This window comes from Oncorhynchus gorbuscha, linkage group LG02, assembly GCF_021184085.1.
Source record: "Oncorhynchus gorbuscha isolate QuinsamMale2020 ecotype Even-year linkage group LG02, OgorEven_v1.0, whole genome shotgun sequence".
NCBI lineage: Eukaryota > Metazoa > Chordata > Actinopteri > Salmoniformes > Salmonidae > Oncorhynchus > Oncorhynchus gorbuscha.
In genome coordinates, this window is record NC_060174.1 from 42,839,062 (window position 1) to 42,852,367 (window position 13,306).

Here is a 13,306-nt window from a genome sequence, read left to right on the forward strand (position 1 = left end):
ACTGGGTGTATATTGCTATTTCAGCTGGCACATCCATAGTTGGTCGCGCAAGTGTGAGTAGTGTTTCATCTATTGTTAGGATTGTAAAGGTGGCAAACGAAGTGTCTTAATGGGAGGCAAATTGCCTGAATTTGGGATGGTGGTGACATAGACTGATGGAGCATTGTTTAAACTACAGGGAAGTATTAGTTTGTGAAAGTGTGTGTCTGTGGAATTGTGTGTTACCTGGCTCTGTTGCTGCAGGTTGTTCAGAGAGCTCTGGAGTTGGTGAATCTGCTGGGTGTACACAGCTGCCTCCTGAGGTCCCTTCTCTAGCTCTGCCTTCAGCTGGGAGATGGTCATCTGGAACACACACACAAAAACAATGTGAGATACTTTACTGAAAAACATTCACATGCCATGTGCCAGATTCTGGTCGAGTGGTCAACACTCCAGACTCAGGAGGACTACACATACCCACAGGCAACGAGGGTTTAAGCTCAAATAAAAAAAGATATACTTAAAAAATGCCACGACTTGGCATTCTTGAAGACTGCAAGGCTACAGAGCATCCATACAGAACGAAGAGCGAGCCAAGCAAGGAATCACAATTGGTATGAAGTCACATAAACACAAACAAACATACAGGGAGCAGGGACACCTAAAAGAAAGAAATCACGTTCCTGAAAACATATTGTCACTGAAACATCCATAAACTGGTGAGGAAATCAAGGGGCAGAGTAAAAAAGGAATGCTTTTTACCTCCAGTTTCCGGATCTTAAATCAAGGGGAAATTATGGAGAGATTTGGGTGAAGAGGAGAAGTGGAAGAAAAGAAAGGGAAAGAGACAAGTAAACAACACATAGAAGAACACCAGAGTTGAGCTGAGCAAATGGGTCAGAGATTAGGCGATTGGTTTAAATCATCTCAACATCCAAACAACTGGGTATCAATGACCAACCTTTCTTTGGAAAGACGAGTGATTCAATCTGCACATCGTCCAGCTAGGTGACCCTCGTGAGCAAGCAGGAAGTGGTTGTTTTTGTTAAAGTTGGGGTTATTAAGCGGATTTACTAAAGCCGGGGTGGATAGGTAGTGTAGTCTAGCACAGTTAAAACAGGTTGAGGACAGGGGGTTGTGTGGTCAAGCCCAGGTAGGACAGGGGTAGATGGGTAATATAGTCTACTAGCCCAGGTAGGACTACAGGATGAGCCAGGCAAGACCCCCATGAACCTATGAGATTTATTCACAATGCATTATTCCATTATAAAAAGGTCAGGTGAGTCCTTAACAGTTGCGACCTTCAATGAAATATGCAAAATATTTCATTTTTGTATAAACTGAAGTGATGCAAGTTGTCATCTATTAGGAGAGCCAATTAAAAAAGTAGTTTTTTTGTGTATGTGTATATAAGTGTGTGTATTCGCATATTTCTGCCTAATTATCTATGTTTGGACTGCGTTTGAAACAAAAAACAAAAAAGTCTGATGCGTCACCTAGAAGTATCAGTGGGATTCTAAACTACTGTCCCAGGCAGTTAACTCACCACAACAGCAGCACTTGTTAATTCATCACAGCTGAAGGCTATTACACAATAAAAATTATAAATCAAAAGAACCTGAGCCAAGGTCTTTTAATATTCAAATGTATTCATTCAATCCCTTATTGTGCAGTTGAAAATATCAACCAGAGGTCTGTGGGGACTGGCAGAGCGAGAGAGATTGAGGGGGACCTGGAGCGGACACAGGTTGTGTCCAAAATAGCACCCTATTCCCTATTTAGTGCACCAGGGCCCTGACTAAAAGCAGTATACTATTTAGGGAATAGGGTGCCATTTAGGATGAACACGGTCAGAAACACTCATAGCTAGTCCTCTACTTCTCCCAAAGTCTTATGGGTTCAATAATGCATTAAATATCACTGAAGTATGCAGGATTAGGAACATGAGTTCAAGCCTCCCTTTATTCAAAAACATTGAATATGAAGGTTATTGTGGCCAATCTGGAGCGTGTTAAGTGTAGATGCTAGGTGAGGGAGAATCAGTGTCTAATCAGTGTTTACGACTAGGCAAAGGTTGTAGAATGAGAGTAAAGGTTTTCTGTTTATTGAGAAATTGTTAAACAAAAACATCATATCCACTTGGAGAACACTTGTATGATGTCAATGCCATGTGAATGGAGTATGTGACAATTCAACAATTGTTAAAGGGAATATAAAACCTTTCGTTTTTTTATTCAATATTTACATAGTTTTCTGACTGTGTATGTGATAGGGACGTGCTTCTCTCTTCACAATTCGATACGAATCTATACTGAACAAAAACATAAAAACGCAACATGCAATAATTTCAAAGATTTAACTGAGTTACAGTTCATTTAAGGAAATCAGTCAATTGAAATATATTTATTAGGCCCTAATCTCTGAATTTCACTGGGAATACAGATATGCATTTGTTGGTCATCGATACCATGAAAATAAATAAAATGGGCCTCACAATACGCCTCGGATCGCGTCACAGTATTTCTGTGCATTCAAATTGCCAACAATAAAATGCAATTGTGTTCGTTGTCCATAGCTTATGCCTGCCCATACCATAACCCCACCATGGGGCACTCTGTTCACAACGTTGACATCAGCAAACACAACGCCATACACATAGTCTGCGGTTGTGAGGCCGGTTAGATGCACAGCAAATTCTCTAAAATTATATTGGAGGCGGTTTATGATAAGAGAAATAAACATTCAATTATCTGGCAACAGCTCTGGTGGACATTCCTGCAGTCAGCATGCCAACAGCACAAGGTCCAACTCTGTAATGATCATGCTGTTTAATCAGCTTCTTGATATGCCACACCTGTCAGGTGGATGGATTATCTTGGCAAAGGAGAAATGCTGACTAACAGCGATGTAAACACATTTGTCCACAACCTTTGAGAGAAATTGTTTTTTTTGTGCGTACTGGAAATTTTTGGGATCTTTTATTTCAGCTCTTGAAACATGGGACCAACACTTCACATGTTGCATTTAAATATTTTTTCAGTGTAGATACATCGGCTCAGATACGATACAGCAACGAATACTTTTAGTTTGAAACGATTCGGTGCGATTGAATTTGAGTCATGGAAAGAACCCAATGCGGGACGAATACGAATCAATGCACTAAAAACTGTTTTAAACCATTTTAAACTAACATCCATCTAATAGTGAGCTGGATCTGGCTGAGTCGACTTATGGGACTCCCAATTACGGCCGGTTATGATACAGCCTGGATTCTAACCAGGTTGTCTGTAGTGACGCTTCTTGCACTGAAATGCAATGCCTTAGACTGCTGCGCCACTCGGGAGTAGTGTGTGTGTGTAAAGAAGATTACAAGCATATTTCCTGAAGTCTCCCTTGTGCAAACAGAGAAGCCAAAGCGCTAACTGACTAGCTGCCCTAACCCCTTGGGCCTGCCTTGCACTAAGGAATAGTGAAGAAACTAGCAGTAAAAACTGGACCAGTAACACAAAACTAATCCAAGAGCAAGATGTGCCATTCCCTCTGCAGCCTTACCTCTGAGCTGGTGTGGTCAGCCTGCAGCTGCTCATATTTGCTCTTGAGGTGTTCGGACTCCTCCTCCCTCTCACGTGTCATCCTGTCCATCAACGTCTGCACCTGAATCAGCTCCTTCTGCAGTAGCTCCACGTCCTCCACTCCTGGCCGCTGCAGCTATGGGGTAGAAGAAGGATCCGAGGTGAGGGCAGAGGGGGAAGAGGTTTGGGCTTTGCTATTCACAAGAATCATTGCCTGAGTGAGAACCATGCCTCGAACAAAAGAGATCTCAGAAGACCTAAGATTAAGAATTGTTGCTATAAATAAAGCTGGAAAGGGTTACAAAAGTATCTCTAAGTCAGTCCACGGTAAGACAAATTGTAAAAAAAAATGGCTACATTTCAGCACTGTTACTACTCTCCGCAGAGTGAAGGAAAAGCAGCCAACAAGGGCTCAGCATATGTGGGAACTCCTTCAAGACCTTTGGAAAAGCATTCCAGGTGAAGCTGGCTGAGAGAATGCCAAGAGTGTGCAAACCTGTCATCAAGGCAAAGGGTGGCTACTTTGAAGAATCTCAAATATAAGATACATTTATTTGTTTAACCCTTTTTTGCTTACTACATGATTCCATCTGTGTTATTTCAAAGTTTTGATATTTTCACTATTATTCTACAATGTAGAAAATAGTAAACAAACAAAAACCTGTGAATGGGTAGGTGTGTCCAAACTTTTAACTGGTAGCTATATATCAGTCTATATATCAGTCTATATATATATATACAGTGGGGAGAACAAGTATTTGATACACTGCCGATTTTGCAGGTTTTCCTACTTACAAAGCATGTAGAGGTCTGTAATTTTTTTATCATAGGTACACTTCAACTGTGAGAGACGGAATCTAAAACAAAAATCCAGAAAATCCCATTGTTTGATTTTGAAGTAATTAATTAGCATTTTATTGCATGCAACAAGTATTTGATCACCTACCAACCAGTAAGAATTCCAGCTCTCACAGACCTGTTAGTTTTTCATTAAGAAGCCCTCCTCTTCTCCACTCATTACCTGTATAAAAGACACCTGTCCACACACTCAAACAGACTCCAACCTCTCCACAATGGCCAAGACCAGACAGCTGTGTAAGGACATCAGGGATAAAATTGTAGACCTGCACAAGGCTGGGATGGGCTACAGGACAATAGGCAAGCAGCTTGGTGAGAAGGCAACAACTGTTGGCGCAATTATTTTAAATGGAAGAAGTTCAAGATGACGGTCAATCACCCTCGGTCTGGGGCTCCATGCAAGATCTCACCTCGTGGGGCATCAATGATCATGAGGAAGGTGAGGGATCAGCCCAGAACTACACGGCAGGACCTGGTCAATGACCTGAAGAGAGCTGGGACCACAGTCTCAAAGAAAACCATTTGAAACACACTATGCCTTCATGGATTAAAATCCTGCAGCGCACGCAAGGTCCCCCTGCTCAAGTCAGCGCATGTCCAGGCCCATCTGAAGTTTGCCAATCACCATCTTGATGATCCAGAGGAGGAATAGGAGAAGGTCATGTGGTCTGATGAGACAAATAGAGCTTTTTGGTCTAAACTCCATTCCCCGTGTTTGGAGGAAGAAGAAGGATGAATACAACCCCAAGAACACCATCCCAACCGTGAAGCATGGAGGTGGAAACATCATTCTTTGGGGATGCTTTTCTGCAAAGGGGACAGGACGACTGCACCGTATTGAGGGGAGGATGCATGGGGCCATGTATCGCGAGATCTTGGCCAACAACCTCCTTCCCTCAGTAAGAGCATTGAAGATGGGTCGTGGCTGGGTCTTCCAGCATGACAATGACCTGAACACACAGCCAGGGCAACTAAGGAGTGGCTCCGTAAGAAGCATCTCAAGGTCCTGGAGTGGCCTAGCCAGTCTCCAGACCCGAACCCAATAGAAAATCTTTGGAAGGAGCTGAAAGTCCGTATTGCCCAGTGACAGCCCCAAAACCTGAGGGATCTGGAGAAGGTCTGTATGGAGGAGTGGGCCAAAATCCCTGCTGCAGTGTGTACAAACCTGGTCAAGAACTACAGGAAACGTATGATCTCTGTAATTGCAAACAAAGGTCAGCCAGGACAGCGGAGTCAATCACCACCTTCCGGAGACACCTGAAACCCCACCTCTTTGCAACTCTGCCTAGAAGGCCAGCAACCCGGAGTCGCATCTTCACGTTGAGACTGGTGTTTTGCGGGTACTATTTAACAAAGCTGCCAGTTGAGGATGTGTGAGGCCTCTTTCTCAAACTTGACACTCTAATGTACTTGCCCTCTTGCTCAGTTGTGCACCGGGGCCTCCCTCTCCTCTTTCTATTCTGGTTAGAGCCCGTTTGAGCTGTTCTGTGAAGGGCAATATCTCGCATGGAATACCCTTAATTTCTCTGAAGAAGAATAGACTGACGAGTTTCAGAAGAAAGGTCTTTGTTTCTGACCATTTTGAGCCTGTAATCAAAGCCACAAATGCTGATGCTCCAGATACTCAACTAGTCTAAAGAAGTTTTATTGCTTCTTTAATCAGAACAGTTTTCAGCTGTGCTAACATAATTGCAAAAGGGTTTTCTAATGATAAATTAGCCTTATAAAAGGATAAACTTGGAAAAGATAACACAACGTGCCATTGGAACACAAGAGTGATAGTTGCTGATAATGGGCCTCTGTACGCCTATGTAGATATTCCATTTTTTTTTTATCTGCCGTTTCCAGCTGATGTTATTTTAATGGACAAAAAATGTGCTTTTCTTTCAAAAACAAGGACATTTCTAAGTGACCCCAAACTTTAGAACGGTAGTGTGTATATATATATGGAGCATCAGCATTTGTGGCTTCGATTACGTCTCAAAATGGGCAGAAACAAAGACCTTTCTTCTGAAACCCGTCAGTCTATTCTACATACATATATAAACACACACACACACAACACAAACAGTTGAATTCAGAAGTTTACATACACTTAGGTTGGTGTCATTAAAAATCGTTTTTCAACCACTCCACAAATTTCTTCTTAACAAACTATAGTTTTGGCAAGTCGGTTAGGACATCTACTTTGTGCATGACAAGTAATTAACATATTATTTCACTTATAATTCAAATGTATCACAATTCCAGTGGGTCAGAAGTTTACATACACAAAGTTGACTGTGCCTTTAAACAGCTTGGAAAATTCCAGAAAATTATGTCATGGCTTTAGAAGCTTCTGATAGGCTAATTCACATCATTTGAGTCAACTGGAGGTATACCTGTGGATGTATTTCAAGGCCTACCTTCAAACTCACTGGCTCTTTGCTTGACATCATGGGAAAAACAAAATAAATCTGCCCAAAAAATTGTAGACCTCCACAAGTCTGGTTCTTCCTTGGGAGAATTTTCCAAACGCCTGAAGGTACCACGTTCATCTGTACAAACAATAGTATGCAAGTATAAACACCATGGAACCACGCAGCCGTCATACCGCTCAGGAAGGAGACGCGTTCTGTCTCCTAGAGATGAATGTACTTTGGTGCGAAAAGTGCAAATCAATCCCAGAACAACAGTAAAGGACCTTGTGAAGATGCTGGAGGAAACAGGTACAAAAGTATCTATATCCACAGTAAAACCAGTCCTATATCGACATAACCTGAAAGGCTGCTCAGCAAGGAAGAAGTCACTGCTCCAAAACCGCCATAAAAAAGTCAGACTACGGTTTGCAACTGCAAATGGGAACAAAGATCGTACTTTTTGGAGAAATGCCCTCTGGTCTGATGACACAAAAATAGAACTGTTTGGCCATAATGCCCATCGTTATGTTCGGATAAAAAAAGGGGGAGGCTTGCAGGCCGAAGAACACCATCGCAACCGTGAAGCACAGGGGTTGGCAGCATCATGTTGTGGGGGTGCTGTGATGCAGGAGGGACTGGTGTACTTCACAAAATAGATGGCATCATGAGATAGGAAAATGACGTGGATATATTGAAGCAATATCTCAAGACATCAGTCAGGAAGTTGAAGCTTGGTCGCAAATGCATCTTCCAAATGAACAATGACTTCAAGCACTTCCCAAGTTGTGGCAAAAATGGCCTAAGGACAACAAAGTCAAGGTATTGGAGTGGCCATCACAAAGCCCTGACCTCAATCCCATAGAAAAATTGTGGGCAGAACTGAAAAAGCGTGTGCGAGCAAGGAGGCCTACAAACCTGACTCAGTTACACCAGTTCTGTCAGGAGGAATGGGACAAAATTCACCCAACTTATTGTGGGAAGCTTGTGAAAGGCTACCTGAAACGTTTGACCCAAGTTAAATAATTTCAAGGCAATGCTACCAAATACTAATTGAGTGTATGTAAACTTCTGACCCACTGGGAATGTGATGAAATAAATAAAAGCTGAAATAAATAATTATCTCTACTATTATTCTGACATTTCACATTCTTAAAATAAAGTAGTGATCCTAACTGACCTAAAACAGGGATGTTTTACTAGGATTAAATGTCAGGAATTGTGAAAAACTGAGTTTAAATGTATTTTGCAAAGGTGTATGTAAACGTCCGACAACTGTAATATATATACACACACACGCACACACGTGACAGTGTGTCTATGCTTTTATGTATGTATGTCTGACAGTGTATACACCGTCTCTGTTAGTTACCAGTTCAGTGTGGAGCCGGTCCTTGTCCTGCCTCTCTCTCTGCAGCTCCTGGCTCAGGTTCACCAGCCTCTGGTCTGCATCCTCCCTCAGGCTCTTCTCCTCATCATAACGAGACTTCACATCTATCAGGGTCACCAACACACATTAAATTGAATTGGCCTTTAGAGAACAATAAAGTATCAATCTGTATATTTATCTTCTATCCTAACCCTTACCTCTGAGCTACCTGCCTATGGAACATCCATTTCCCCCAAAAATATACATTTACACAATGAATAGTGAAATTAAATGTGGTTCAACCAAAGCAGGTTTAGAGAAGCTAAATGAACTATACCTCAGACTCCCTACTGAACACAACACAATAGATTCACATTATGGCCCAGATATTAAGTTGGGAGAACAACATCCACTGTGGTTTCCAACAGAGTCAGCCAGCAACACACAGTGCTCCCAGTCAGACCGACCACACTGAAGCTGGATATAAAGATGGCCGCCACACACTAACCCACAATATCTGTGGCCAGCTGGGCAGCCTTCTGCTCAAACAGGTCTTTCATCTGCTTGATGTTGAACGTCTCTGTCTCCGCCTCGTTCAGCTTAATCGCCATGGCTGCACGGGGGAAATGGAAAGGAATGAGCATCAATATCTCAGTGATTGAAGTCCGCTATCAAAGTAACGAGACAATAGGAATTCAAGAACTGGGTCATGTTCATTTGAGCACACAATAGCAAAACATTGTGCAAGGGAAAATGAAAACAAAATGTCTTATTGGACGATTACATAAAGTAATTTTTTGTTTCTCAACGTTTTCTTCTGTTTGGGGCCTAATGAACATGATCTTAATTCACTCACCAGAATCCTCTAATCCTGTCTGGCCATCATTCTGTGGACCCTGAAAAGAGAGGAATACTGATGTCACACCATACCAGCTAAGCACTGTATCAAGCATCAGCATTGCTCAACTGTAAAATGCATTTGCTGTAGTTTGCCATTTTATTATTGCATGACTGCTACTGCATCCTTATTTCATGTCAATTCCCCCAAGGCATTCTGGTACAATTAGACATGAAAAATTAAAATGTATTCGAACTGAGGAGGGCGTTAATTTCTGAGCAAGTGGCCATCTTAAGATATTATTTGATATGAGTCATCTTAGAGGAATTACTTGCTTCAGGTGTCCTTGCACTTTGTCTAGTTCCTTCTTCAACTCCGCAGAGAACCATTTCTCCTCCTGAATCACACACACACACACACACACACACACACACACACACACACACACACACACACACACACACACACACACACACACACACACACACACACACACACACACACACACACACACACACGATCAATAAACATAATACATTATCTATATAATCTCTTCCCAAAACTGTATGTTCGTACCTTGAGCGAAGTCTGCAGTTCTTGCAACTCTTGCCGGAGAAGCACAAGGTCTTCACTGAAAAAGAAGAGAGGAAATTACCTGAAATGTACTTTATTAATCTGTACTTCTATAGAACACTTTGTAATTACTCTAAGTATATAAGGATAAGACAGACTGAGGAAGAAGAAAATGTGTGGGTGTGCTGGTAAATGTTATGACTAGGGGCCATAGGAGGAAAAAGGTACAGGATGATCCTAGTATTCTATACACCGAGATCAAGGGCAACGAAGTATAACCCTTATGTTAAACAGTAGAAAAAGGGGTTCTTACCGGCCAGGGCCCATGTGTGAGGGCTGGTCTCCTGAATCATGGTACAGCTCATAGTGCTTGAATAGCTCCTCTGCTGAGTTGTGGGACTTCATGCACTGGGGACAGATGAACCCCTATAAACAGACATAGATGTTATCAGACTACAGGAGAGGGATCATGGCCCTACAACTTAATGTTCAGTGGTACAGTAGCCCAGGCAATACAGTCAGTCAGGTGAGTTACACGAGACAAGTGTTACCTCAGAGGTCTGGTCATTGTTGAAGTCTGCACTGGGCTGGTCTGACTCAGAGTTCTGAGAGCCTCCTTTCCCAGGAGTCTGTAGGAGGGAGACAAAACATTGTCAAATGACAGTGAGTCACAGCCGGGGGAATCTTGTTAGGCCATCCATTTGCTGAAATCTACCAAAACAAGTAGCGTTGGCATGTTATGGGTATTGAAGAACAGCTCTGGTATGCTATTTTCTTCCACAGTTGCACTAGCTTAAACTGAATAGCTGAGACTAGGGCTGGCACAATTACCATAAAACCATGTAACCAAAGGTTATTGATGAAGACCGTCATAAAAAATAAAATAACCATAATAACCATTTAAATACAGTGCCTTCAGAAAGTATTCACACCCATTAACCTCCATTTTTTTGTTGTGTTACAGCCTGAATTTCAAATGGATTCAATTTATTTTTTTTGTCACTGGCTTACACAATACCCCATAATGTCAAAGTGGAATTATGTTTTCACTTTTTTACAAAATAATTAAAAATGAAAAGTTGAAATGTCTTCAGTCAATAAGTATTCAACCCCTTCATTATGGCAAGCCTAAGTAAGTTCAGGAGTAAAAATGTGCTTAACAAGTCACCTAAGTTGCATGGACTCACTGTGTGCAATAGTGCTTAAACTCTATTAAGCTAAAAATCTGGATTTGTTTTAAGATGTCATACCAAGGATCATTTAGCTATTTGATTTGGAATTGTATGACCCCTTAAGGCAGGGGTCCCCAAACTTTTTCCTGTGAGGGCCACATAACTTTTCCCTTCTCTGATGGGGGGCCGGTGTCAGTTTGTAACAGAAAAAGTGTGACGATCGTAGGGGAGCTTAAAAAATGTATTGTTTTCCAGAAAGCCACACATAACCAAATAACCCTTTCCAGGTTCTTTACAGAAAAAAAGTCAGGAAACAAATAATAACACTATTAATGAAATAAATAATAACTAAATAACCCTCTCTGAGTTCTTCACAGAAAAAAACAGGAAATAAATAATAACTAAATAACTCTCTCTGGGTTCTTCATAGAAAAAAAGCCATGGAACATTAACTTTCTGTCGTGCCATGCACAATCTTAACAGATAAAAGTTCAGCTCAGTTGTCAGAGCAGAATCTCTCTGACACATATGAGCAGTCTCTTAAAGTTCTTGTGTTCCTTCCTTATAATCCTTTTGTAGGTTCCAGTAGGCTTGTAGACACCGCTGTTTGCAGCTCTCTCTCATCAACTTCCCTGAAAACCACAAAAGAAGCAGGTTGAGAAACTGAACTAAGTGATACAGCACCTACACAGCACAATACATTTCACTACCAGTATGGTTGTAAAGATGGATTTTATCCCAGTAGATTTTATTATGATTATATTTGTTTATGCTCAGAATGACTCATTCAAGTCAGAAAAGTGAGCTTACCTATGTATGTTCATCAGTGTGAACTGTGGGCCTGCATCTGGCTGGTGAGAAGTTGAATATCAGGTTCCATTCTAGTTACAGCCAGTCTCAAGCACTGATGCAAATGTTCATCTGTCAATCTTGATCTCATCGGGGTTTTCAGCAGTTTCATGCGAGAAAAGGTTTTCTCGCAGATATATGCTGCCAAAAACTGTGGACATTTTCATTGCGTGTTTTTTGATGTTTGGATATGTGTCGTTTGGGAGGGCGGCATAGAAGTCAATGAGACTGTTGGGCTTGAATGTCTTTCAGAACATCACAGTTCTGTAACAGCCAACTCAAACTGATATGAAGGCTGGGCTTCATCAATGTCGGCAACAAAGGGGTTCTGAAAAAGACAGATTTCTTTCACTGAATCGCACACCGAACTCCGCCTTCAGCATTTCCAGTGTTTCCACGCACTTTTCAGCTGGGAACAGGACCGCTGGGTTCTCAGTCGACAGGTTTTGGGTAGCAGAAAGATGGACTACTTGTTCCAAAAGCAGCGCTAATTTCACCTCAAATGCTTTTATGTGTGAATACATGTCGCAAATGAGTTTCCCCTCGCCTTGTAGCTGCAAGTTAAGGCTGTTAAGTATTTCTGTCACGTCTGTTAAAAATGCGAGGTGCCATTTCCATTCTGGGTCGATCAGCTCTGGGACCGTTTTGTCTTTTAAATGAAGAAATGCGTTAATTTCGGGTAGCAGCTCGTAAAAACGCCTCAAAACTCTGCCCCGGCTCAGCCATCGGACCTCTGTGTAGTACAGCACATCTCCGTGCGTAGACTCCAGTTCAGACAGGAATTCTTGGAACTGCCTGTGTTTAAGTCCCTTTGCTCTGATGAAGTTTATGCACGACACCACAACCTTCATTACAGAATCCCACGTCAACACTTTGCAGCACAGTGCTTGCTGGTGAATTAGGCAGTGGACTCGTAGCGGGCGGTGAGACCCCTTTTTTTCCAACTCCCGGTTCATGGTCCTATTAGACCGCGAGTTTCGCCCACCATGCTAGGAGCCCCGTCATGATGCTTAGCTTTGACCAGTCCAGGTCCAACTTCTCCATGGTTTGGCACACTTTGTCAAAAATATCCTCTCCCGTTGTAGTCCCTTTGAGACTTTGGAGGGCTGCCAGCTCCTCGCATATCTCAAAGTTTGCGCTAACTCCACGAATAAAAATGAGCAGTTGCGCTGTGTCTTGCACGTCCGTGCTCTCATCAAGTGCTAATGAAAAAAGTCAAATTCTTTCGTCTTCTGCTGCAGCTGGGCATATACATTACTCCCGATTTCTTCAACGCGTCTGGTGATTGTACTCGCCGACAGACTTACGGCATTAAATGCATCTTTCTTCTCGGGACACACCTCCTCCGCGACAGCATCCATACATTTCTTAACAAACTCTCCGTCAGTGAAAGGCTTACCGCTTCTTGCTATCAGTTTAGCAACCCGAAAGCTGGCCCGAACGGATGCCTGGTTCAGCTGAGCTTGGCGTACAAATGTATTCTGCTGAGATAGTAGTCCACTTTTTAGCTTTGAGAGTTTGTCTGCTCGTATTTGGCCTTGCAAGCTATCGTACTTGTCTTTGTGACGGGATTCATAGTGTCGGCGAAGATTGTATTCTTTGAATACCGCCACAGTCTCTTGACAGATGAGACAAACAGCCTTTTCTTTGCATTGAACAAAAAAATAATCGTTTGTCCACTGCAGGTTAAATACCCTGCA

The 13,306-nt window shown here is 42.2% G+C and overlaps 1 protein-coding gene across 2 annotated transcripts in view; it reads right to left on the minus strand.

Moving 5' to 3' along the window:
- eea1 (early endosome antigen 1) overlaps nt 1–13,306 on the minus strand; it is a 50,809-nt gene that overhangs the window by 26,384 nt on the left and 11,119 nt on the right. The window contains exons 2-10 of one of the 2 annotated variants that reach the window (XM_046309975.1): nt 10,137–10,214; nt 9,899–10,011; nt 9,589–9,643; nt 9,344–9,409; nt 9,031–9,070; nt 8,683–8,787; nt 8,178–8,299; nt 3,532–3,687; nt 226–342 (exon numbers count right to left, since the gene is read on the minus strand). In XM_046309975.1, the coding sequence (XP_046165931.1) occupies nt 226–342; nt 3,532–3,687; nt 8,178–8,299; nt 8,683–8,787; nt 9,031–9,070; nt 9,344–9,409; nt 9,589–9,643; nt 9,899–10,011; nt 10,137–10,214 (852 nt within the window). Of the gene's footprint in view, nt 1–225; nt 343–741; nt 1,206–3,531; nt 3,688–8,177; nt 8,300–8,682; nt 8,788–9,030; nt 9,071–9,343; nt 9,410–9,588; nt 9,644–9,898; nt 10,012–10,136; nt 10,215–13,306 lie in introns of those variants that run through there. The other variant, XM_046309984.1, reaches the window with a different exon arrangement.